The 27,673-nt window shown below is 43.3% G+C and overlaps 1 protein-coding gene and 1 long non-coding RNA gene across 13 annotated transcripts in view; one reads left to right on the forward strand and one right to left on the reverse strand.

The window, feature by feature from the left end:
- Window positions 1–2,034: 2,034 nt before the first annotated feature.
- On the reverse strand, window positions 2,035–3,545 carry LOC103632266 (uncharacterized). The gene is made up of 3 exons (XR_555782.4): window positions 3,243–3,545; window positions 2,598–2,647; window positions 2,035–2,284 (listed from the first exon to the last, which is right to left on the reverse strand). It is a non-coding gene; the product is annotated as an uncharacterized lncRNA (long non-coding RNA).
- LOC103632264 (putative pentatricopeptide repeat-containing protein At3g23330) overlaps window positions 3,404–27,673 on the forward strand; it is a 41,773-nt gene continuing 17,503 nt past the window's right edge. For 5 of the 12 annotated variants that reach the window (XM_020541098.3, XM_008654076.4, XM_008654077.4 and 2 more), the window contains exon 1: window positions 3,462–5,276. In XM_020541098.3, coding sequence (XP_020396687.1) covers window positions 3,498–5,012 — 1,515 coding nt within the window. In that variant the 5' untranslated portion in view covers window positions 3,462–3,497 and the 3' untranslated portion in view covers window positions 5,013–5,276. Of the gene's footprint in view, window positions 5,277–12,418; window positions 12,576–16,272; window positions 16,375–20,585; window positions 20,624–27,673 lie in introns of those variants that run through there. The other 7 variants (XM_020541102.3, XM_035960877.1, XM_035960878.1 and 4 more) reach the window with 5 other exon arrangements.

A 27,673-nucleotide genomic window follows, 5' to 3' on the forward strand; every position in this document is an offset into this window, starting at 1 on the left:
AAGCACATTTTCTATCTTTATCCAAAGCAACCATCCACTCAGTTCAGATGGTTCTCCTTTATTAACTGATAATCATTGGTACATTGCTGATAAGTCGTTGTCTTTTCTTGATTGTTCTATGACTCAACTGTTGCACTGTCTGGTCTTTACTGCCCTACATCTCCATTAATGTTGCATCATATACTAAAAAATGGTAGACATCTAAATGCTTTTGAGAATGATCATCTGTTCAGACAAGCTATTATTCCTATGAAAACCAAGCTTCTTAAATACTGGAGGGAAATCCCCATTCTTTATGCATTTGCTTTCATTTTGGACCCAAGAGCAAAGATGAGGTGGTTTCATAAACTTCTTCTTTGATTGTCTACTCTTACTGGTACTGATTACTCTAGATTTCCACATTCAACTCGTTCTAAATTAACAAAGATATTTAAGTTGTATGAATGCAAGTATGGTGAAACACTCTTGCGTGGACAACATGTACCAACAACTGGAGGTGAATGTAAGGCAAAAGAGGCATGTGATGATATTTATGGTGATTATGATATTATGGGTGGGTCTGTTGCAAGAGGATCATGTAGTTCTGCTCCTGTTGCATCTACTGCAACTTCCATCTCTGAGCTGTCTTCATACCTAGATAGTGATACTATCACCCAATTTGGTGCAGACTTCAATATTCTTAATTGGTGGCAGAGGCATAAACTCACTTATCCTATTCTTGCTCTCCTTGCTAAAGGTGTTTTAACTGTTCCTGCTTCTACCATATCTTCAGAATCTACCTTTAGTCTTGCTGGCAGGGTGCTTGAGGAGCGACGACGACTTACAACAAATATGGTTGAGGTCTTATCCTGTATTAAGGATTGGGAGCTGGCAGATAAGCATATGCAGAATACTGTAGAGAAGGAGACCAAGGAACTCGAATCAACCTTTGAGAACATGTACCTTGATGTTGAAGATAGTAGAAACAATAGGGAGAAAGACAAAGATGGGGAAACTGGTCCTGAAAGAGGTTCACCTTAGGAGCTAGCTGGACTCTTCTCTGTTTACTTCTGTCTGCTCTGTTTTACTTTTCTACTGATGTAATGAACTTAATGAACACTTGGACAATTAGGAGCTGGCTGTACTCTTTTCCTTCCTAGGGTTTTCTCACGAGATGTGAGTTTTTACCTAGGAAGGTTTTCAATGAGGCAACATTGCACTAACAACTCAAATATTATTCAACTTATCTTGCCTTCTGAGTTTTTTGCTTGCTGGTATTGTGATCTTGATATCAGATTATGTGTGTAAGTGTAATTGCTGTCAGATTATGTGTGTAATTGTGATCTTGATATCATATTATGTGTGCAAGTGTAATTGCCGTTAGATTATGTGTGTAATTGTGATCTTGATACGACTATGTGTGTATGTGTAATTGCTGTCAGATTATGTGTGTAATTGTAATTGCTATCAGATTATGATCTTGCTACCAGTTTGTATCATTTTTTCCTGTTTTTTAACTGTTAGCGAGGCATTTGCTTGTACAGACATTTGCTTTTTACTGTTAGCCGGACTAACGGGTGGCACGGTACAGTAAAAAGCCCACCGGGCTGAAAGCCCGACACAGCCCGTTTAGAGGATCTTCGTGCCGTGCTTGGGCTCTAAGTACGGCACGTAGACGGGCACAGTCCGACCTGTTATTACCTACGTGCCGGGTTAGTCCGGGCACTATTCGTGTTGGGCCTGAACGTGCCTGGGCTGGGTTAGCCCGACACACCCATTTAGACATGTATAGCCCGACTCTTAGGTAGTGTTTGGTTCAGGAGCCAACTAGAATGGAACCGTTCCATCCCTGATTTTAGGAATGGAGCCGCTCTGTTTTGTGTTTGGTAAGCTGGAACGGAGCAACTCTATTTTTTGTTTGGTTGCAGAGTGAACTGGAACAGAGCGGCTCCATCCTTTGTTTGGTTCTAGAGTGAAGTAGAACGGAGCGATTTCATTCTGTGTTTGGTTCAAGAGTAAAGCATAATGGAGTGGCTATGCTCTATGTTTGGTTGATGAGTGCAAATAGATAATTTTCTCCATTAGTCAATCTGTATTTTAAGATATGACACATTCATACAACCATTAGTCATATCTTAAAATGACAAATATAAATATAGATCATAAAATGTATAATAATTACTATATAATCTTACACATGACGCATCCATACAACCATCACACTATTGCCAAAAATTGTAGCAAGGTTGCCATAGTAGGGAAGAGGCTTGTTTATGAATTCATCATCACCCTTGTTTCTTTCATCCTGCATACAATAAGATAACACAAGTGACATCACTCTTCCAAATTTTATCATCAAGATACTCCATCCTTTTTCTATCTCGCTCATAAATTGGACCATAACTAATTTGTCCTACTGCTGCATGACCATGACGTTTTCTTTTTCTAGATTCAATAACACAAGCCATCATTGAAAGCAACATATGAGCAGCAACAACATACACTACAAGCATATACTTCTTCTCCATCTATATAAAAAAGGACAATATTACCAATTGAAACCACACATGCATGATTAATTTCACTGCTTAAATGTGAAATAAAAAATATTATAATACCTTAAGCTCTAAAGTCTTTTTTGTCTCCTGAATACTTGCAACCGGATGACCTATAAAAAACAAAAGAATTTTTAGCTAGTATGATCTGAAGTCTACAAGATGGCGTGAGCCAAGAATTGAACAGAGCATAGGTGTCCACGCCAAGAAAAAGGAACAAGAAATATGCTAATCGTAGAAAGATTGGACTTGTGCTGTTCAGCCTGTTCTCAAATCAGTTCAAGCTCCAGTGAAGCACATCGTCGAAGGCCCGACCACAACAAATCACACCGAATCACCCTCTTGCCCACCACCACACCACACCACCCGCGGCGGCGACCCAGTCGAGATCACGAAGGCAATGGCGACAGCGCTGAACCGCGGGCTCCGCTCCGGGCTCTGCCTCCTCGCCGTCGGCGCCGAGGTGTCCAAGCCAGGCAAGCACCCCTCCAATCCCGCATCACTTCGCCTTGACCTCTCACCCTGGGGCGATTAGGGTTGCTCCGGCCCGTTAAGCTTTCAGTTGGTCGTGGCGGCGTGGATGTGTGATGTGGTAGATCCGTCGGATCCTCAGACGCGCGAAGGCAAGATGAGACGGTGGCCGGAGGCAGATGAGATGCGGCGATAGAGAAGGTTGGGGAAGAAACGAGCGAAGGGAGAGGAGCGTACCTGGGAGAGGAATGGACGCGTTGTGCTCCCGAGCGTACGGGTTTGAGTGTTTTTTTGGAGGCTAGGGATCCTTGATATTGGAGGAATATTCTTATTTTAGAGCCACTCGATTATGTCTAGAATGAAACCAAACACCCTGGAACGGAACGACTCCATACCACAGTACTCTCCAACCAAACGCTACCTTAGCTTAGCTCAACACAACTGCATCGTACGGCCCGGGCCGTCTGCGGCCTGCCGTTTACAGCTTACACCATGCGCCCGCTTCCGGCGTCCGTGGCGTCCCGACTGGCGGCCGTGCTTGCGGATCCGGTCGGCGTCCCGCTGCCCGTCTTCAACTCCCTCCTCTCTGCGCTTGCCGCCTCCGTGGACCCTTCCCACGGGCACCTCCCGCTCTACCTCTTCCGCCGCCGCCTACTCCCGTTCCGCCGCCCCGATGCCTTCACTCTCTCCGTCCTCACCTCGGCCCTCCCCTCCGCTGCCGTCACCCTCCACGCCCTCGCGCTCCGCCTGGGCCTCCTCCACGCGGACCCCGTCCTCGCCAACTCTCTGCTCCGTCTGTACATATGCCCACCGGTCCCCTGTCAGGGCCTCGCGCGCCGCCTGTTCGAGGAAATGCCCGCGCGCACCGCGTCCTCCTACAACACCCTTATCTCGCACTCGCACGACGACGTGTGGGGCCTTGTGCGGCGGATGGTCGCCGACGGGTGCGCGCCAGACCGGTTCACTATGTCAGCCGTGCTGCCGGTGTGCACGTCTGCGCGCTGGGGCAGGGAGCTTCATTGCTATGCCGTCAGAGATTGGATGTGTGGGGACGATGATTTCCATGTGAGCAGCGGCCTGGTGTCCATGTACTGCAGGGTTGGCCACCCGGACTCTGCAAGAACTGTTTTCAATAGGATGGCACGAAGGAACGTTGTTTGCTGGACAGCCATGGTGGGAGGGTACATAGAGAATGGCATGTTTGATGATGCCGTGGATTGTTTCCGGGCAATGTGGCTTATTGATGCCATTCCACCGAACAGGATTACGTTGATCACTGTGCTCTCGGCCATTGAGGCCCTCTCGAGCTTAGCAGAGGGGAAACAGGTGCATGGTTTTGCAGTAAGAATGATGATGCACGCAGAGATGTCGCTGAACAATGCTTTGATTGATACATACGCAAAGTGTGGGGCCTTGCATTATGCAAGGCGGATCTTTGATGATACCAGTTGGTGCAAAGATGTGATCTCATGGGGTGCAATGATTTTGGGTTATGGCATTCATGGTATGGGTGTGGAAGCAGTTGCTTTGTTCGATCAGATGCTTTCATCTGGGGTTAAACCTGACAGCATTATTGGACTTGGTGTTCTTTCAGCTTGTTGCCATGCAGGTTTGGTGTTGAAGGGCCTTAATACATACAGCTCCATGGTAAATGATCACGGGGTTCATCCAACTGAGGAGATGTGTGCCTGTATGGTTGATTTACTGGGCCGATCTGGGAATGTTTACCATGCCTTGGATTTTGTGAAGTCAATGAGTGTGGAGCCAGGCTCTAGTGTCTGGGGAGCACTTCTGGATGCCTCTGTTAAGTACGACAACAAAGAAATCCAAGATCTGGCTTCCAGGTCTCTTCTTAGATTGGAACAAGGGAAACCATCTAATCTTGTTGCAGTATCAAACCTAAATGCCTCTTCAGAAAGGTGGAATATTGTTAAACAAGTAAGGGATACAATCAACCAGGGATCATTGAAGAAAAAAACTGGTTGTAGTTGGGTAAATCCAATATAGGTTAACAATGCTTCTTCGAGTGACTTACAGATAGGCTTTTGATGCTTCTGATCTCAAGTGTACCATTCAATGCCTATGCCTGGGAGCAATCACATTAGATCGCACAAATTCCTGGAAGGTGTACTGAAGCTACAACAACAAATCTGCATGTACTTGTATGTTGTTAGATGAGAAGATTATGACACATCTACTGTTGGAGTCTTTAAGCAACAAAAGTGCCTTATACGATGATGTCAAGGTTTTCTGCAATCTCCTCTTTTCCAGGTAAATTTTGCTTCTAGTATATTTGAGGTATAGAAATTTTTTAATTTCTTCAGAATTTGATGTTTTCTGCATCCATGAGGGCTGAGGCTAAATTGTACATTTATAGTAGAATAAGGATGCTTAAGTTTAGAAGAGGGTTTCCTAAGCTGACAAGTTTATCTTCTACCTGGTGGCTGTTTTACAATAGGATTAAATTTTAAGACATCTGTAACAATGTTATAAGTATGTTCTTTTTCTGTTGAGATAGTGTTTATGTTAGCATCCTCTGAGATTAAGATTACCTTTAACAACTGAAGCATAATTTAGTTGCTTTGTTTGTTGCAAACTTGCAATACATTGAATGTGTGTCCTATTCTTCTTTTTCTTGGGCACTCATACGCAAAACAAGAGCAACAGGGAAAAGTGTTTGGCTGGTTATTTGCTAAATATTTTTTTTCTCGAAAAACGCAGGAGAGCTGCGCATCATTATATTAAGAAGGGGAAATTAAGGTCCAAGAGGACCAGTACAAAAAAAACCACCCTATGGTGGCCAGCAACAAGCATAAATAAAACTATCCATAGGACTAGGATACAAAACGACGACCAAGGAAAAGAATTAGGTCGGGCTTGCTGCGCCTAGAGCAGCAGCAAGCCCAAGGCTTCCGAGGTGTTTGGCACCAGCCAGCACCCATAAGGATAGCTCGTCGATGAAAACTCTATGCACCTTGCCAATGGTTGGTAACTCTCCATCGAAAATAACTCTGTTTCTATGCAACCAAAGGCACCATGCTCCCAAAATAATGGCACTGTTGACTCCCTTTCTCTTGCTTCTGTGCACCTGAATGGTCACTAGTCCCCACCAATCAGCAAAGTTAGTATCTTCTGGTCCTGGAGTTAAGTGGCCCATACCAAAGGGGGAGAGGATGCTATGCCAAAACTGCCTGGCGAAGACACAACCAGTCATCAGGTGCTGAACTGTTTCTTGCTCTTGATCACATAAAGGGCATGCTTCCGGATGGGGAAGACCTCTTTTTTGCAGCCTGTCCGCTGTCCAACACTTATTCTGCATGGCTAACCATAAAAAGGTCTTACACTTATGAGGAGCCCAAGATTTCCAAAGTCTTTTCCAAGGTTCGAAGGTGATGGAGCCCAAAAACAGAACCTTGTAGCAGGACCTAGAAGAGAAAAGGCCCGAAGACTCGAATCTCCACACATGGTGATCCTCCTGAGAAGTGAGCACAATCTCACCCAGGGTGTCCCAAAGCGTAAGATATTGTTGTATCCCTATAAGGGAGAGGGTTGGCTTGATGTCCCTGACCCACGACATGCCCTCTAAGGCTTGATGCACTGTCCTGGTAGAGGCAAACTTTTTATCCACCTTTGAGGTCACTTCAGGTGCCAGCTCCGCGATAGAGCACCCATTTATCCATCTGTCCCTCCAAAAAAGGGTGTTAATGCCATTTCCCACATTAGTGTACATCGAACTGGCCACTAGTTTCCTTACTTGTGACTGAACAGGGAGATCCAATCCACTCCAAGGCCTATTCGGGTCAGTCTTAGAGAGCCAAAGCCATTTAGCTTGCAACGCCCAACTCTTATAAATCAGATTTGGGATACCAAGTCCACCAAGGTCCAACGGTCTGGTGACTTTATCCCACGCCACTAGGCAATGCCCACCTTTCACATCTTTTCTACCCTTCCACAAGAGACCTCGCCGAATTTTGTCAATAGCACTGATAACCCACTTGGGGACATTCATGGCGATGAGAAGATATACTGGGATCGCAGAGAGCACGAATCTGACCAAGGCTGCCCTGCCCGCAAGGTTAAGTAGTGGAGCCTTCCAACCGGACAGCCGGTTAGCAATCTTGTCAACCCACTGCAAAAGGTCCCTCCTCCCTAACTTCTTATCCGAAACAGGCAAACCCAAATAGTTGCATGGAAAGGAAGCCGGGTTGCACTGCAAAATGTTACAACTGTCCTGAACAGTCTGATCATCACAACTGAGAGGGATAGCACAACTTTTTCGCAAATTCACCACTAAGCCTGAGGCCTCTCCAAAGCAATCCAGGATCATTTTGACACAAGTAAGATCATCAACTGCAGGCTTGACAAAAAGAACCACGTCATCTGCGTAAATCGAGAGCCTAGATTTCACGTTTCTGATGGCCAGGTCCTGCAGCAAACCTCTTTCCTCAGCATGCTTGAATAAGCTACTAAGCACATCCATCACGATTATGAAAAGCATAGGAGATAAGGGGTCGCCTTGGCGCAGCCCCCTCTGATGACGAATATAATCCCCAGGAGCTCCGTTCAAAAGCACTTGTGTGGAAGAAGTGGATAACAAGTTGGACACGAGACCACACCACCTAGGCCCGAAGCCAAGATGGGATAAAACTTCTAGGAGAAAGGCCCAGGACACTGAATCAAAAGCTTTTGTAATATCCAGCTTTAGAAACAGACCAGCGATCTTCTGCCTGTGAAAGGCCTTGATAGAATGCTGAACCAACATGTAGTTATCATGGATGGAACGACCCTTGACAAAGGCACTTTGATTTGTAGCCACCAAATTTTGAAGGTGCGGTGCTAAGCGATTAGCCAAGACTTTGGATACCAACTTGGCGAAGCTGTGAATAAGACTAATTGGCCTGTAGTCCCCGGCTGTCTTGGCATCAACTTTCTTAGGGATAAGTGTTAGGTACGCAGAATTCATCATCCACAATTTGCGTGAGTTACCTTGGTGCAGGGTGATAACTGCCGCCATCAGATCAGCCTTAATTATGTGCCAACAAGTTTTATAAAATCTTCCCGTATATCCGTCTGGCCCCGGGGCTTTGTCCGAGGGAAGGCTAGCAATAGTGGCCCGGACCTCCTCCTCTGTAATGGGAAGGTCCAAGGCCCCAAGATCAACATCAGCATTTTGGCAAACCTCCAAATCCAGAGTGAACTCACGCTGCTTCGCTACCCCCAACAGATTGGAGAAAAAATCAAACAAGACCTCCTGCTTTTGCTCTTGCGAGGTGGCGATCTGGTCCCCATGCACTAATTCAGAGATAAATTTTCGCTTTTTCCGATAGCAAGCCTGTAGATGAAAAAAGGAAGTGTTGGCATCTCCCTCTTTCAAATATTTGATCCGCGATCTAAGTCTAGCAATTGTCCTTTCCAGAGATGCAAGCCCCAGGCAGTGATGCTTAAGCCTTCCTTTCAGCCATATCTCGTCCCCACACAACAGTCTATTGTCTTGAGCAATCTCAAGTCTGTGCAAAATTTCCCTGGCCAAGCTAAGCTGAAATTTAACATTTCCGATCCTTTTATGACTCCACGACTGCAAAGCCTTTGCAAGCCTTTTCAACTTTAGAGCCAATCTTTCCAAGGGGCAAGAAATTATAACTGGCTGCACCCAAGAGGTAGCCACCGTCTCCAGAAAATCTGGAAACTTGGTCCAAAAACTCTCAAAATGGAATCTTCGCTTCCCTTTGACATTCTCATTAAGGTGCAGAGCTAAGGGACAATGGTCAGAGAGTTCTGAAGAGTTGCTATGGAGAATACAATCCGGATGGATCTCCTCCCAGCTGGCTGTACAGAAAACATGATCGAGTTTAACAAGTGTAGGGACATTTCTCTCATTTGACCAAGTGAATTTCCTGCCTACCAACGGGATTTCTTTCAGCTCCAGGTCATGGATAAGTCTCCTGAATCTGCCCAGCATTGCCCTGTTTATATTGGTATTGTTCTTGTCTTCTGAGCTGTGGATCTGATTAAAATCTCCAGCAATTACCCAAGGGCCAACGCATGTCTCCCTGACCTCCCTAAGCTCCTGGAGGAATGAAAGCTTGAGAGGGTCGTGGTGTGGCCCATAAACACCAGTGAACCACCACTGGGCACCACCTTCCTCTTGCAACTTGACTGAAACTGTGAAATCATGCACCAAACTCTCAATAACAGAATAGACTCCATCCCTACAAGCCACCAAAACACCACCTCTGGTTCCTTGCGCTGGGGAATAAACAAAATCACTAAAACCAGCACCAAGAATAGACAGGATGTCAAAGGCTGAGATAGAGCCTAGCTTAGTTTCCTGCAAACAGATAACCGCTGGTTTGATGCTCATAACCAAGGACTTAACAATGTCTCTCCTAGACCTGTCATTTAGGCCCCTTACATTCCAGATAAGAAAAACAGGCTGCATTATAACAGGGTACACAAAAGAAACACGACCTACACCCCCTCCAATCAGTTTTGAGCCCGGTCTTCCCCAGGCAATTCCCAGCCAAATAATGCTGCCATGGCAGCAACATGCTCTCTGGAAAGTGCTGCATCAAAAAGGTGAACATACTTTTGGGCGTCTTCGAAGGAAATATGTTCCTGATCATCACAAAATCCCAGCTGCCTGCAGATTGTAGCTGCAGCTTCATTGCCCAGCTCCGGTGGCAGTTTAGCCACCCTTCTGCTTCTTCTTGGATTGAAGTCATTGGGCAGGGTCTTCATCTTCTTTCGCTTGGTAATCGGGGGGGCAGCCAACAGCCTTGTAGCTGGCTTGGTAACAATCTGCATGAATTCTTGTAATTTTCAGCCCTCTCAACATCTGTCATCTGGGCCACCGCAGCCTGGACTTCATTTCTGCGCGAGTAGACTTTGAAACAGGGAGGCTTTACTTTGAATCTGCTGTCTGAGTGGTCTTGAAGGTGGATAGGGGTGCCATCTACGCTAAAATTGGTAACGTCCTGCGGCTCAACGGACAAAGGCGTGTCAACAGGGTGAGGGGTGCCCTGGGCAGGCACAGTGTCTGGAACCACAGCAGCGCGAAGACCACTTTCTTCTAAAGTAAGTAGCGGCCGGTTGACAGCTGGAATAATAGAATCAGCATGCACATCATTAGCAGCATTGGGCACCAGCTGCTCCACGGTCTCGAGTACATCAACAGGGGCCAAGGGACCCTGGATATGCTCAGAGGCCGGAGCCATGGTACCCCAGACAGCAGGTAAGTTCGGGACAGCATCAAGATCTGCAGATATACCAGCAGTGATCTCCACTGCCGAGGACTCCTCCAATATCTCATAGTTTCCAGCTGTCTGGACACACTGACTGGCATCGCCTTCCTTCCTAGGCTGAACTTCGGACCGTGGGCCTAGACGTTCAAGAGCAGAACGTCTGCCCAAAAGTACGCTGTCTTCCGTAGAACCCCTTCGGCCATCACGGTCCCCTGGTGGCGAACGCGAACGGAAACGCCGCCTCTGACGTGTGGAACCATTCATATTTGTTGGGATTTGGACGGGGTCAGGGACAACACGTGGTCCATCCAACACCTTAATCTGAACACGATAGGCAAGAGATAGCCTTTCAGCGCATGGTCCTATTCCCAGCGGTTCAGTAATCCAGAGATCTCTAGAATGAGGGATTGAGGCCAAATCATAACACCAACCATAACAGCGAAAGGCCTCCAAATTCTTGAGCTCAAGAGTCTCCTCATGTACCTTCTGCACCCAGGCGAAAGGGTTCAAAATGTGCTGGACAGTGGAAAGTTCCCAGGCATGAATTGGGATGCCACTAAGCTCGAATTCCACAGGGATAGGTAAACTTGCACCTGAGGATCCAAAAAACCTGGACCATCTTTTACAGTGCAGGGAGAAAGCGCCTGCACGAATAGTGCTCCATCTCGATGTCAGCTGGTCAACAGAGTGGAGGGTGGGGAGCATGAGCAGAAAATGTCCATGAGCCAATTGCCTCAGGATTAGCGAATCAGAATTGACTTCAAGCTTTTGAGCAACTGCATCTGCGATATCAGCGACCGGCACAAGCACATCACTGACCACAAAGATAGAGACTGCGTTCTTCAAATCTTCTTCTGCTTTGTCCATCAAACTATTCCAGCCGAGCACACAAGGGTGCTGAAGATGCACAGGGCTGGGAACATCCTGAGGGGTCTCTTCATTTCCAGGTTGATCAGATTGTCCACAACCCGGATCAGAACCACCCCTAGGGGATGACTTGCGCTTTCGATGGCGTCTGCGTCGCGGGCGAGGCGGGAGGGAGCCCTGCGAGGCAGAAGCAGCAGCAGCTCCAACGTCGCTGGAAGGAGTAACAATTTCACGCGCATCCACTGCCCCATTCATCCTCTCAAAATGGGCCTGACCCTTCTCAACGCCTGGAGGGGAGATTCGACGCAAGGGACGGGGTGCTGGTGGCACAAGTCGCTCCCAGACCGAGGCCCGAGCTGGCTGGTGCTGCGACACAGGCCCCGTCGCCCCACGGTCGACGTTTGCTGGCGCGACTGTCGAAAGCCTACTCCAGACCGCCCCTTTCAGCCGTCGTCGAAGGACAGGAAAAATCTTGTCACCATTCACTGGCCCAGGGCAGACGTAGGAGCGATGACCAAGCGCCTTGCAGCGGAAACATCTTGGCCCAAAGCGGCAGGATGCAGCGAGGTGGTCCTCCGCGAGGCAGTTGAAACAACGACCGGCGAGGTCTCCTGGCACAGGACGGCGTGCCCGCAGTGCGCGTAGGCGGCGCTTCTTCGAATTTCTTGATTCTACTCTGGTCCACCCACCGCCGAGCGTTGTCTCCGGCGCTCTCTCCAGGCCACGAAACCGGCGGTGTCGTTCCTTGTGGTGAGGAGACGACGTCACGGTCTCAAGTGGGGAGGGCTCCCTCGGATACGAGGCACACGGTGCTGGAGCAGGTGGCGCGCGCTGGAGAAGCAACACGTCGCGGAACAGGGGCCGGCCGGCCCAGGACCGAGGAGGAAGACCGTCAACAGGGGATCTTGACGCACTCCCGCTCCACCGCTGGAACTTGGACCGTCCTTGGGTGGCGGAGGTGGACGAAACCAGGGAAGGGGAGGAACGGGCAGAGGACGATGGAAGGGGGGAAGCCGCGGCGCCGCCGTTTATGGTGTGGGCGATGGCCGGCGTAGGCAGGTGGGTCGCCGGACCGTTGGTGGGGGGGGGCGGCGCCATGGGAAGTGGAGGGGTCGCGCGCATGGGACGAGGGAACGCGCGCGGGAGGCGAGGAGACGCGCGGGCCGGGCACCGAGGGGACGCGCGGACCCATCGTTCCCATTTGCTAAATATAAGTATGCTGAAGTAACAGTCACACAATATGACTGGTTTATTAAATTTGGATGTGGGGGACCATGAGGTTACTGATGTTAACATATTTGTTAGGTCTTCCAATGAGTTATAGTTGTAGAAAATGATGAAGTTCTGTGCCTAGTTGAACAATTTGTGTGTACAATCAAGCTGCAACTTGAGGATGCATGAAGCCAACTTGATATTCAGCAGTTTTATCTTATACAAAGGTTCATGATAACTTAGCATCAAGGTCCTTCTCCTGTTCCTGGGTCCTCACTTGTTGGCGCTCATATTTCAGTTTTATATGTTTGAAATAACTTGCTGCTTTCTTTCACAATATTGGAATGTGAACCCATAACCCTAATCAGGGTTGGGTGAGGTGTATTAATAGACTTGTGTAATTGGGCCTGGCCCATTACACAAGGGGTGAGATGGTAATTATATGGGGAAGATCCCAAACCCTAGACGGGTAATCTAGGTAATCTAACACACAAGTCAGCACAAGATATGGCTGAAATTTGTTGCTGAACTGAACTAACAACTGTTGGATGATGCTTGTAAGATGTCCACAACTGTTGGATGATGCTTGTAAGAGGTCTTGGTCATGGATTCAAAAACATCTATCATATCATAAATGCTTGTGTGGCCTGGTCAGTTGCAAGTTGCAACCTACTGCATAGAACTTTTGACTTTGCCTGGATAACAATTAGTTGTCTGGTGCATGAACCTGGTTCAACATTTGCTTAGCTGTGAATCTGCATATCTAGGTTAGACGATATACATGAAGCAGGACAATTGAAGTCAGACCAGGTTGAATGAAACAATAAAAGAACTGCAATAAGGCAAAAATCCAATATTTATCATGTTATTTTACTTCTTGCATCTGCACAAGTGGCACTATAAAAAAAAACTTGACCTGCGAGGGGTAAGACAACCCCCGGGTATTGTATTAAGAAGAAGACCTTCTCACACAGGTCAAGAAAACCCCCGAACCCCTGCCCCACCCATACACAGCGGCATCGAAGCCCATGTGAGAACGACCACGACCGGGGCTGAGCCTTAGACCTGTGCTTTGGCATGGGACAGACGAGGGAATTTTTTTAACCATAGCCTGAAATTCGCTCCCACGGGGAGTCGAACCCAGGACCTGAGGAGTGCTACTCAGACCACCTAACCATCTCAGCTAGAGGCCCTATAAGAATGTGAAACATTGCCTCAAACTTAAAGGTGCATGATTTTTGCTTCTTTGTTTGTGCAAACTACAAAACTAAAATTTTATTTTGGGTCAGTCCTAACTCTTAATTTATCCATGCACTTAGCTCCCCGGTGTACAGGAGGCATGATTATAAAAGTTAAAAGTCCAAATTACTCCCCTCACCTATGGACAATGTTCACATAACTCCCTAAAGTATTTTTAGTTCATTTTACCCCTTCGCTCCTTTGAGTTGGTTTAGTTTACCTCTTAACAAAATTTGTGTTTTTCATTTGTTTAAGTACAATTTGAGTTCAGTTCAAATTTTGTTGCTTAGTAGCTAATATCATAATTTAGTCTAGAAAAATATATTATGATTTGCTGCACCCAGATCAAGGACAACATCTAGATACATCTCATATGTGTGCTAGGATTAAGTTTTATACATGACAACTTAGGATATAGAAACCAGTGTCACAAAATTTATTATATAAGTATGGTGTCTTTACAAAAATAACTAAATAATAGAAACCAAATGACAATGACGACAACGACGGGGGCTACGACGTTCTCGCTAACAAGCCACACGCTGGTTGACCGGAGCAACGACAACCTTGACGTCATCAAAGTCTACATAGTAGTCTTTCTCTTGTTGACCTGATTCTAAACAAATCTTGCAAGGTTGAGCTCACCTACGGTGGGGGCTCAGCAAGTGTGGAGTAAAAGTGTAGTGTAAGGCTTACCGAGAATATGACTAAAGCTGAGTAATATCTTTTAATTAAGTTGGTCAAACTTTTATTAGCAATTACTAAGTATAAGTAAATACCATCTCAATTAAATAATGATCATAAATGAAATACCCAAAATGAATGCATGTTCGGTTTAATTTAATTCCATAATTTACTCATGTGAGGGTCTGGGTTGCTCTTGACCATGAGCACGATTGATATATCAATTTTACACTATATCAATGCTTCAGAAGGATGGAGACATCGATGAGGATGTCAGTCATAGAATTAAAGCTGGATGGTTGAAGTGGCGGCAAGCGGCGGGTATCTTATGCGACCCCCGGGTGCCACACAAACTAAAAGGCAAATTCTACAGGACAGCAATCCGGCCGGCTATGTTGTATGGAGCAGAATGTTGGCCCACTAAAAGACGACATGTCCAACAACTATGTGTGGCAGAGATGCGTATGTTGCGCTGGATATGTGGCCACACAAGGAGAGACCGAGTCCGGAATGATGATATACGAGAGAGAGTAGGAGTGGCGCCAATTGAGGAGAAGCTTATGCAACATCGTTTGAGATGGTTTGGACATATCCAACGAAGATCTGAAGAGGCACCAGTGCATATCGGAATAATTAGGCGTCCCGAGAATGTGAAGAGAGGTAGAGGTCGACCAATCTTGACGTGGACAGAGGCTGTGAAGAGGGACCTGAAGGAGTGGAATATTGATAAAGAGCTCACCGTGGATAGGAAGGGGTGGAAGTGTGCAATTCACGTGCCAGAACCTTGATTTATAGTTTCGCTTTTCCTCTTTAATCGTTTGACCTTTTCTTGTGCCCTTTTAGATCTTGCTGGTTCTTGTGGGTTTTATCTCTTTTATGTGTTTCCCCGTTTCGTCGTTTTTCGGTTCTCCTTTGCCTTTGTTTCCCCTTTTTTCTCTTTTGGGGTTGAGCTCTGAGGTTTTCATACGGGGTTTCATCTCTAGCCTACCCCAACGTGCTTGGGACAAAAAGGTTTTGTTGTTGTTGTTGTTGTATAGAGGTTGTATATCTTTACCAATAAGTCGCGTAAAAGTTCAAAGAACTTTACACCCAACCACAGTTCAAAGAACTTTACACCCAACCACGCTGTGCTGATTAGGCACAATACTTCCGAGGTGTGATTGCATATGAACGCTACAAGGTCTTTACAAAGTTCCACTAGCATGAGAGAACACGCTACGAATTCAGAGAGGTGGTATAGGAATCCTTCGTTCGAAAAGCTATCACAAACAGATAAGCTCGAAAACCTCCCTATACTTGAGCAACTCCTCCCCGCTTGTCCCTTTCACGTAGGATTCTCACACACTAGCTTCCTTAATTAATTAGCCAAGACGAAACTCATAATACTCCTTGTGGTTGCACCGTTTTTCCGGGTGGTCGCTCCATATTTCAATTAAACAAAGGATCAGGGTTGTACATGTAACATTATCATGATCAGTGGTCGCTCCATATCATGCCTAAGTAAACCATCAATAATAAATCATGATCAGTGTTATACATGTAACATTATCCCATAACCAAATAGAGCAATAGCAAATATACCCAATAATAGAGTTGTGGTTCGTTGGTGGTGACGTTTCCTTGCACCAAGTCTCCGATGTATCCTCACCATCATCTCATGGCTAAGGAACTTTCCAAATACTTCTTCGGGAGTCATTTTCTTGTACCTGGGATTCTCACGAACCAAAGATACAAGAGTAGCATTGCGAGAAGTAAATGATCTTAACATAAGTTTTACCACTTCATGATTAGAGTATTAGACCACTTCTTGCTCCCGAGATTGTAGATTTGATTCACTAGGCTCTTAAGGCGATTGTATATCTCTTGCATGCCTTCTCTCTTGAGGATGGCAAATCTCCCGAGATCCCATTCTAGGAGCCCCCTTTTGATGATCTTTGTAATTTTGTCACCTTCATGCACTTTTAGTGTCCCAAATATCTTAGGCGCTTTCCAAGCCATTCACCTTATTGTATTCTTCCCTGCAGAGAGAAACAAGTAATACCGTGGTGGCTTGGGAGTTGCGGTGTAAAATTTCTCCACCTCCACAGGATTATAGTTTTCGTCGTCACCGTTGGGGATCTCCATTTGTGACACTATGAAAATCATTAAATAAAAATAATACATTTAGTTATTAATGATATCTATGGTAATTATTTTTCTTTTAAGTGTTTGTTATTTATTTCATTTGGAATAATTTTTGGATGCTCATGATTAATTTTGGTCATTGAATAACATTTCTTGTTAAATAAAAATTCTAGTAAATTAATAATATAATTATTAGTCTAAAAATAAATATTTTATTTATAAATGGTTTTGTTGTGATTACTATAAATTTTAGAGTTATTTTAAAGTGTATTTTAAATTAGAAAAGAGAAATTCAAAAAAAAACCCTAAGGAATTTGGCCCAAGGCCCATGAAGCCGCGCCCCTCCTATCCCTGACCTAGCCGCCACCCTGCTCCTCCCCAGCCGCCGCTTCTCCCTCTTCTCTCTCCCTTGCTCTCTTCCCTCTCTTCTCTATCTCTCCTCTCCCTGCAGCCTCCCCGCGCTACCTACGCCAAGCGCCGAGCCATCCCTGAGCCGCCCCAGCCCGGTGCCGCGACACCAACCGCATCCCCGACCGCGCAGCGGACCCCACCGAGCTCCAGCCGCGCCCAGGCGCTTCACCGAGCAGCACCACCCAGCGTCGAGCCGCCAACTGCGACGTCCGCGCCACCAACCCGTCTGCGCAGCGCCCGACCGTGACGCCCGAGCCAGCGCCGAGCCCAGGCGTCGACCTCGACCCGCCCCGAGCACGCCAGCGCGCACCCGCCCAAGGACCGCTCCGACGAAGACCCCGCGCGCCATGTTCCGCGACCAAGCGCGCGACCACGACCGACCAAGTCCGACCCCGCGCACTCGGTCAGGACCCGCGCGACCTTGCTGCCCGGAAACCGAAACGCCGCGACATCGAGCAGCGACCGGACCCGAGCCGTTAACGGCTGCCGTTTCTCCCTCCCCACTAACTCCCCCATTATCGGCGCCATTAATGGTCGATTGAAGGACCCGACCACCGTTTCCTCTCTCTGGCGCCCTTCTCTCTCCCTCTCCTCTCCCTCTATAAATTGGAGACGGATCTCCCTCTCTTCCTCCCAAGCTCCCTTTCTCTCTCGCGCTCCTTGCTCGCCCACTGCGCAGAGCCACGTCTTTGATCAACTCGCGACAACGTATTGTTGTGTCGTTGCCACTCATCGCTCACGTAATCGCCGTTGTGAAGCTTGTCGCCGGACCGTCCGCATCTGCACGCCGTCGCCGGAGTTCGCCGTGGTGACGCGCCGGAGTTTGTACCTCGCCGTCCACCGACAACCGCGCTCGTTCCCCTGCTCGCCGGAGACGTCCCCGAACCCCGTCCAAACCTCGTCATTACCTGCCGTCGAATCACTCCCTTTCGTCGACGTTCATCATTCCCTGCGCAAGAACGAGAACTCAAGGTTGAAAACAACCCCAACCCGTTAATATATTTTCTAAATCGTGTTTGAATTACTTTATTGATCTTATGAATTATTGTTGTAATATTGATGCGATTTGGCGATTCACGCATATGATTTTTAGAGATGCGATGTATACGTGTAGCCAAAATTGAACCCCGCGACAACACTTTTAATATACGTAGGATTTTATAATTCTAAAAATGAACATTGTCACTGTTCACTAACTTAGTGATTTTCATACTAGAAAATGTTTATTTGATTTCACTTTAGTGTGTAGAGCGATAATCGGTTAGTATTGATTTAAATGATATAAGAAATTGAAATAGGTATTGAGCCACGTATTTCCGGTCAAATATAAATATAGATTTCACTAGACATGATAAATGTATTCATAAGTATAGCACTTAAGTACTTAGAATTAGTAAGACATTTGTTTATGTCATAATAACCATGAATAGGTTATTAAAAGTCCCATTTAGTAATTTACAATTAATTCTTAGTATATTAGTGTTAGAGGAATTAAATAAACAATTTTTAGTTATACGTATAAATTCTATTTAGAAAAGAAATGAGAAAACCGAAAGAGTAGAATTTATAATAATGTAAAATGACTTAAATAGACACTCATGCTTTCCTATTAAAGAAATTGATAGTTATATTGGTAAATATAGTTTCTTACTAAAGAATTAGAGAATTTGCTTCTAACTATAAAATGACCTTTTTAATAAATATCATGATTTTGATTTAATGGAATTTGTTATAGATGTTTAAGTATAGCCGTACTAAATAGTAATATGTCTAATAATGATATAATGGCTTAAATAAGTGCTCACACTGTCATAACTAAAATGATAGTTAATAATATACTAATAAATATAGTATTCATTCTAATTACCTAGATCATTTGTTCCTACAATAGAAGTTAAAGATAATTAATAGACTAATTATCCTTTATCATAATCAAACCGATAGTCAATTTGTTCTTAACTAGATTTATGGCATGACTAATAATTTCATAGAATTTAATCCACATTATATACGAATCACTTAGCTTTTCCTAAAGGATAAAATAAAGTAATAAGAGTTTAAGTTCTTTTATAACTTAAAATGTTACTTTATATATATTGGCTTCAAATATAATAATATAGGCTATGTGCTTTTAATGATATTAAATGATAGTTATGCGTTCATTATCTTTTGCATGAAAATCCACTTAAGATCCATAACCTAACTCGTCTTAAACAAGTGATTAATAATATAATTATGGTCTTTTCACATAAAACCTATTTAGACTTATATTTTAATTTGTCATAAGTGAATGACTAATAATATGCTCTATAATGCTTCTACAATTAATAACGTGATTAGTTGTCTATTAACATTAGATATAACATATATCTTTTCTAAAATGTTAAAAAGGTTTAATATTGTTATAACGTGTTTTATCATCTTATAAACCCTTTATCTTAGATATATCGCGTATGTCGTTTTTATAAAAGATTAATTTGGTGAACCTAGTATTTGTATATTTTAATTAAGATATTTATAAGCTCATGTCTTGTTTTATAAAGTATAGATCACACAGTTTTGAAAAGAACACCCTCCCATTATAACCATTACTTGCGACGTTTTTGAAAAGCGAACACTCTCTTCGTTAGGCTTTCTTTTAACTTTACGTGTGGTGAATGTGGTATGTTATTGAGTGGTGTTTGTTCTTCTTGTTTGTTTGTGTGATATTCAGTGGTCGATCTAGTAGTTTGAATCAAGATCTATTCCTATCCGTGGAAGGACCTCAAGTTTTCAATAAGCAAGGCAAGTGGACTTCTCCCTCTGCATACTCTGTTTGATCCCAAACAATACATTTAATAAAGTTTACTCTTTTGGATATATATGCATAATTTGACGGGTTACCTATTTAGATAACCTTTCCAACCTTATTCCTTGTTAACCTGGGATTATGATCTAAGCAAGTAGCTATGCTATTGCTACAACTCTAAATTTATGCAGTCACTCCCGCTTATGATATTGATGTTCCAAATGGTAAGTTTACTTTATTGTTGTTAACCCGATGGTTAAACAAGATTATTGCATATTAATTGGAACATGAAGTGACCACCCGGGAAAACAGTGCTACCATGAGAACTATCATGGCTCTGGTCTTGGCTAAATAACTAGGGAAGTCTTATGTTGGGTGTTGGTCGTGGTCGACAGGAACGGGGGCATCTGGCAAGCTCTTATAGTTCCGGCTCAGGCAGATTGGATACGGGCATAGTTCCCAAAGCTTTACCCTGTAGTCTGGACTATAAGTTGGTTACGGTAGGTGTGCCTTATGCAGTTTGACCATTTCCAGCATTTGCGTAATGAGGACTCTAGGGAGAAGCCTCGTAGTGAGACCCTGGCCATTCACCTCGGAAGTGAATACGGGTCTAGCTAACCCGGGCTAGAAGGGAATCACGACTCATGGGTAAAGATGCGCCACCTCTGCAGAGTGTAAAACTGATATATCAGCCGTGCTCACGGTTATGAGCGGCTTGGACTCTTCACATGATAATTGAACTTGAAGATGGAAATAAATCGAGATCCGATGATCTGCCAATGGTTTGCTCAAGTGGTTTCACTTAAGTGTTTTTGAAATACTCTTGTACCTTTGCTTAATGGAAATACTTGGGATTCACACATATTAGTAAGACAGATGTTGTTAATAAAATGTTGACCAACTAAAATGTTTACTGCTCAACCTCAGCCTCACCTTGTTAGACTTGCATTAGTTTTTCCCCCACTTGCTGAGCCCCGACCATAAGTGAGCTCACCCTTGCTTAATTTTGATCAGAAGTTGCAGATGAAGATATGATGCTGAACTCCATGGATTCTAGTCTAGTGATACCCCCGGTCATCTTCCTGTGGATGTATGTCCATGTTTCGCTGTACTTTGATGAATAAAGGTTAAGACATTATGTCTGTTCAAAGTGTAATATGTTAATAAAATCGTTATTTACGCTTTTATGCATTGTTCTTTTGATATATTACACTTGTGACGTCAACATATGTATGGAAATAGATCCTAGCACACATATGCTATGCACCCGGCTTCTGCCCCTCGGAGACGGGTGTGACAGAAGTGGTATCAAAGCAATGTGACCGTAGGTCGCTAGATTAGTTAGAAATGGAAAGCCCAGTCAATCTTTCAAAGCTTGATATATTGTCCTCCATAAAGACTTACTTTATATCAAAACTCGTCTCTTTTATTTTCAACTCTTCTAGTCTGATTTTGGTCTATCAGAAGACTCTACTCAGAAGCACTACAAGCTGATCAAGTTAGGATTGTGGAACTCGAAGTGAAGTCTACCTGAAGAAATCCTTAAAAAGCTATTGAAGATGCCCCATTCTCTGTCTTATCTCCGCCCCGCAAGAAGTTTTCGTTATAGATCTCTTGGATCTATTACCATTCTTCTTGGTTAGGTTGATAGGATAGCTCTATAGTGCTAAGTTTTCGACTAGATCGGTAATGGCGATATTATATTATATTATAGGTGGTTTTCTAATTCCTAATATTGCTATATAACCCTTGACTTCTTATACTTTTGTTTTCTTGCCATTGTATTGCCATCCTTGCGCAATATCTACCTTGATATTCTGAATTCTTTGTCTCCTTACTCCTACTTGATAATGCTCTATTATTTTGTCTCCTTGATAGTACTTTCTCCCTAACTCACTTCATATCCTTGGTTGTATCATTTATCCTCACTTTAATAGTTCATGGTTATCTTATTTCACTCTTGTCCATGAACAAATATGTCTTGTCTAACTCCTTGATATTTCCAATATGATTCCTTGACTTTATAATATCTTTCTTATTCTAAACCTTGTCTCACCTTTTGTTTTGGTTGAATGAGTAGAATTGGATTGTGTTGTGCTGATATATGTTTGAGTTCATGTTAGTTTTATTTGTGACTATGTTTGATTTGCTTCTTTGAAATGATTGTTGGTGTATTGTGTGACTTTTGTCCATAATGACATCAGTTAGCTAGGTAAAACCTTAGATAGATGGGTTTTCTCTGCTCTCTATAATCTGTCTTTACTCAACCCTTTCGTCCCTTCCATTCTTCCATACCCATACAGATGTCAGACCTTGGAATGTCAACTACAAGTGATGTCACTAAATGCAAAGAATGCGGTGTGTTGACAAGTCAAAACAACACTATAAATGAAACAACTGATGAACAGACCTTCAAGACACAAAAGGATGAACAACCAAACCAACAGACAAGTGACCTTGGAAAATGTGGTTGTTGTGAGTACTATGGAATTCCTTGTCGCCAGATCAGTACAAACGAAAGTGAAACTATAAAACAGAAGAACCGGATTTTGTTTTCTGGTATAAAAAGACAATGGTCTCCCCAAGAACAACTAATAGTAGATGCACTATCAGACGATGAATTGTCAGGTATTCCAAAAAGGAAACATCACAAGAATGCCCCGCCCCAAGAAGAAACACAGGAGTGTTACATTGATGGATGGACTATTACCTGCACACAGTTTCAGCCTCGTCGTCACATCAGGTCCAAGAAACAAAAAGGGAAACATGGAAAAAGTCAAGAAATAACTTCAAGAAAAGCTTGCTATTAATGTGGACGTGAAGGTCATTACTTCCGTAACTGTCCTGAGAAGAGTTCACTACAGATCACCTCCGAGATGAAGCTATCTCAGTCTTTAGACAGGGAATATGAACAAAAATGCACAGAAACTTCTACCAACAACGTAAAGACAACTCCACCATGTAACTTATCAAGTCGTGCTTGCTTTGGCTGTGGTAATACCGGCCATCTTATTAATGGTTGTCCTAAGAAGGATGTGGAGATCAATAAGGTCCAAAAGAAAAGACAACACCCTCAAACTCATGCATCAACAAAGAATAAACAACGGAAAGAGTCCACAGGAAAGATAAGTTATGAAGTGACAGGAACCATTCCATATGATGATGCAGTAATTTTTGGAACACTGGTCATTCACACAACCATCACCACCGTGTTGTATGATCCTCATACGACACATTCTTTTATCAGTGCCCAGTTTGCAAAAAAGTATGGTATCTTTAAGTGTCCCTTGAGATCAAGGAAGACCATCATTGCACCCGAAGGAAAAATGTTAGTAAACTACATATGTCCAAAAGTAAGTGTTAAAATCAACGGGATAGATTTTCCAGCTGATCTCCTAGTGATAGAATCAATGGGAAAAGATGTGATTCTTGGAAAGAATTGGTTACAAAGAACTAAAGCAGTAATCCAACATACTGAGAGAACCATGCGTTTGGAAACTCCATCTGGAGAAAGAATAGTAGTTGAAGACGATCGACCTCCAGCTCTGAAGATTGGTACATCTGACGAGGAAGAATAATATATCATTTAGTTAGAAGGAGTATGTCTCAAAAAAATGTCAAGTTGTTGCCCATTTCAAGATTTGTAATCGTGCTAAGTGATATATGAATAAATTTGGAGAATATCTCGCACCTATTGTGTTTTGCCTCTTTATAAAGAAAATAAAGTATGGTGTCATCTACTATATGCAAACAATGTGATGCTCTATTCTAGTTGCCCTAAAGTCCCGCTCAAGTCTTTCTCTCAATTTGTGCTCAAAGAAATATTGTTGGATCAGAAAGATGATTTGGATATCATGCTCTGTAATTTATAAGGTTCAAAAGGATCTGTGTTAAGGATTATAACACTTGTACGCTCTTGTAGTATGATGAAGCTAGGAGAAATATGAAACCACCCTTGTTCCTTGACTAATCTTGGAAATCAAAAAGTTGTGTTCGCCCTTTATCTTCATATTGTACAAGCCTCTTATGTAATCTTGTCTCACTATCTCTTTTACCCTTTGACTAGATGATGAACCCCAATGGAAATGAAGTAAATGATGCCAACGACAATATTCCTACCTTAACAACTATGAACGAGAAAAATGAGTCACAGAGATATTCGATGAATGGAATGAAGAACAACAAAAGGAATAGAAAAATGTTTGGATACATGATTAGTTCACCTCAACCACAAGCAAAAGCCACGAAACACATGGATACCCAAACAGAAGAACCAAGTCAGACTCACCTACATGAGATACAGACACCCAATCAACCCTCACCCCCTGTTGGTCAAGCAAAGTTGACTCGCAAAGAACTCAAAGCAAGAGGTGCTTGCTACTACTGCAAAAACGAAGGACATCTTATTCGCGAATGTCCCAAAAAGCGTCTAGACCGAATAGAGAAGAAAGCTGCCAAGCATGACCTAAACAATAATTCAGAAGACCCACCATTTTATAAGTATGATGATGAAGGACGCTTGATTAGTATACATTTTGGAGCAAAGAAGTAAGGAAGTTCCTTAAGTTTGGAGGAGTTCAATGAGAACTAAGAATCTACAAATAAACCATGTATCTCCTTTGCTTTCGTGCTAGCCTTTCTTAATCTCGAGGACGAGATTCTTTTTAAGAGGGGTAGATTTGTGACACTATGAAAATCATTAAATAAAATAATACATTTAGTTATTAATGATATCTATGGTAATTAATTTTCTTTTAAGTGTTTGTTATTTATTTCATTTGGAATAATTTTTGGATGCTCATGATTAATTTTGGTCATTGAATAACATTTCTTGTTAAATAAAAATTCTAGTAAATTAATAATATAATTATTAGTCTAAAAATAAATATTTTATTTATAAATGGTTTTGTTGTGATTACTATAAATTTTAGAGTTATTTTAAAGTGTATTTTAAATTAGAAAAGAGAAATTCAAAAAAAAAACCCTAAGGAATTTGGCCCAAGGCCCATGAAGCCGCGCCCCTCCTATCCCTGACCTAGCCGCCACCCTGCTCCTCCCCAGCCGCCGCTTCTCTCTCTTCTCTCTCCCTTGCTCTCTTCCCTCTCTTCTCTATCTCTCCTCTCCCTGCAGCCTCCCGCGCTACCTACGCCAAGCGCCGAGCCATCCCTGAGCCGCCCCAGCCCGGTGCCGCGACACCAACCGCATCCCCGACCGCGCAGCGGACCCCACCGAGCTCCAGCCGCGCCCAGGCGCTTCACCGAGCAGCACCACCCAGCGTCGAGCCGCCAACTGCGACGTCCGCGCCACCAACCCGTCTGCGCAGCGCCCGACCGCGACGCCCGAGCCAGCGCCGAGCCCAGGCGTCGACCTCGACCCGCCCCGAGCACGCCAGCGCGCACCCGCCCAAGGACCGCTCCGACGAAGACCCCGCGCGCCGTGTTCCGCGACCAAGCGCGCGACTTCGACCGGCCAAGTCCGACCCCGCGCACTCGGCCAGGACCCTCGCGACCTTGCTACCCGGAAACCGAAACGCCGCGACATCGAGCAGCGACCGGACCCGAGCCGTTAACGGCTGCCGTTTCTCCCTCCCCACTAACTCCCCCATTACCGGCGCCATTAATGGTCGATTGAAGGACCCGGCCACCGTTTCCTCTCTCTGGCGCCCTTCTCTCTCCCTCTCCTCTCCCTCTATAAATTGGAGACGGATCTCCCTCTCTTCCTCCCAAGCTCCCTTTCTCTCTCGCGCTCCTTGCTCGCCCACTGCGCAGAGCCACGTCTTTGATCAACTCGCGACAACGTATTGTTGTGTCGTTGCCACTCATCGCCCACGTAATCGCCGTTGTGAAGCTTGTCGCCGGACCGTTCGCATCCGCACGCCGTCGCCGGAGTTCGCCGTGGTGACGCGCTGGAGTTTGTACCTCGCCGTCCACCGACAACCGCGCTCGTTCCCCTGCTCGCCGGAGACGTCCCCGAACCCCGTCCAAACCTCGTCGTTACCTGCCGTCAAATCACTCCCTTTCGTCGACGTTCATCATTCCCTGCGCAAGAACGAGAACTCAAGGTTGAAAACAATCCCAACCCGTTAATATATTTTCTAAATCGTGTTTGAATTACTTTATTGATCTTATGAATTATTGTTGTAATATTGATGCGATTTGGCAATTCACGCATATGATTTTTAGAGATGCGATGTATACGTGTAGCCAAAATTGAACCCCGCGACAACACTTTTAATATACGTAGGATTTTATAATTCTAAAAATGAACATGGTCACTATTCACTAACTTAGTGATTTTCATACTAGAAAATGTTTATTTGATTTCACTTTAGTGTGTAGAGCGATAATCAGTTAGTATTGATTTAAATGATATAAGAAATTGAAATAGGTATTGAGCCACGTATTTCCGGTCAAATATAAATATAGATTTCACTAGACATGATAAATGTATTCATAAGTATAGCACTTAAGTACTTAGAATTAGTAAGACATTTGTTTATGTCATAATAACCATGAATAGGTTATTAAAAGTCCCATTTAGTAATTTACAATTAATTCTTAGTATATTAGTGTTAGAGGAATTAAATAAACAATTTTTAGTTATACGTATAAATTCTATTTAGAAAAGAAATGAGAAAACCGAAAGAGTAGAATTTATAATAATGTAAAATGACTTAAATAGACACTCATGCTTTCCTATTAAAGAAATTGATAGTTATATTGGTAAATATAGGTTTCTTACTAAAGAATTAGAGAATTTGCTTCTAACTATAAAATGACCTTTTTAATAGATATCATGATTTTGATTTAATGGAATTTGTTATAGATGTTTAAGTATAGCCGTACTAAATAGTAATATGTCTAATAATGATATAATGGCTTAAATAAGTGCTCACTCTGTCATAACTAAAATGATAGTTAATAATATACTAATAAATATAGTATTCATTCTAATTACCTAGATCATTTGTTCCTACAATAGAAGTTAAAGATAATTAATAGACTAATTATCCTTTATCATAATCAAACCAATAGTCAATTTGTTCTTAACTAGATTTATGGCATGATTAATAATTTCATAGAATTTAATCCACATTATATACGAATCACTTAGCTTTTCCTAAAGGATAAAATAAAGTAATAAGAGTTTAAGTTCTTTTATAACTTAAAATGTTACTTTATATATATTGACTTCAAATATAATAATATAGGCTATGTGCTTTTAATGATATTAAATGATAGTTATGCGTTCATTATCTTTTGCATGAAAATCCACTTAAGATCCATAACCTAACTCGTCTTAAACAAGTGATTAATAATATAATTATGGTCTTTTCACATAAAACCTATTTAGACTTATATTTTAATTTGTCATAAGTGAATGACTAATAATATGCTCCATAATGCTTCTACAATTAATAACGTGATTAGTAGTCCATTAACATTAGATATAACATATATCTTTTCTAAAATGTTAAAAAGGTTTAATATTGTTATAACGTGTTTTATCATCTTATAAACCCTTTATCTTAGATATATCGCGTATGTCGTTTTTATAAAAGATTAATTTGGTGAACCTAGTATTTGTATATTTTAATTAAGATATTTATAAGCTCATGTCTTGTTTTATAAAGTATAGATCACACAGTTTTGAAAAGAACACCCTCCCATTATAACCATTACTTGCGACGTTTTTGAAAAGCGAACGCTCTCTTCGTTAGGCTTTCTTTTAACTTTACGTGTGGTGAATGTGGTATGTTATTGAGTGGTGTTTGTTCTTCTTGTTTGTTTGTGTGATATTCAGTGGTCGATCTAGTAGTTTGAATCAAGATCTATTCCTATCCGTGGAAGGACCTCAAGTTTTCAATAAGCAAGGCAAGTGGACTTCTCCCTCTATATACTCTGTTTGATCCCAAACAATACATTTAATAAAGTTTACTCTTTTGGATATATATGCATAATTTGACGGGTTACCTATTTAGATAACCTTTCCAATCTTATTCCTTGTTAACCTAGGATTATGATCTAAGCAAGTAGCTATGCTATTGCTACAACTCTAAATTTATGCAGTCACTCCCGCTTATGATATTGATGTTCCAAATG

This window comes from Zea mays, chromosome 7 (assembly GCF_902167145.1).
Source record: "Zea mays cultivar B73 chromosome 7, Zm-B73-REFERENCE-NAM-5.0, whole genome shotgun sequence".
Classification (NCBI taxonomy): Eukaryota; Viridiplantae; Streptophyta; class Magnoliopsida; order Poales; family Poaceae; genus Zea; species Zea mays.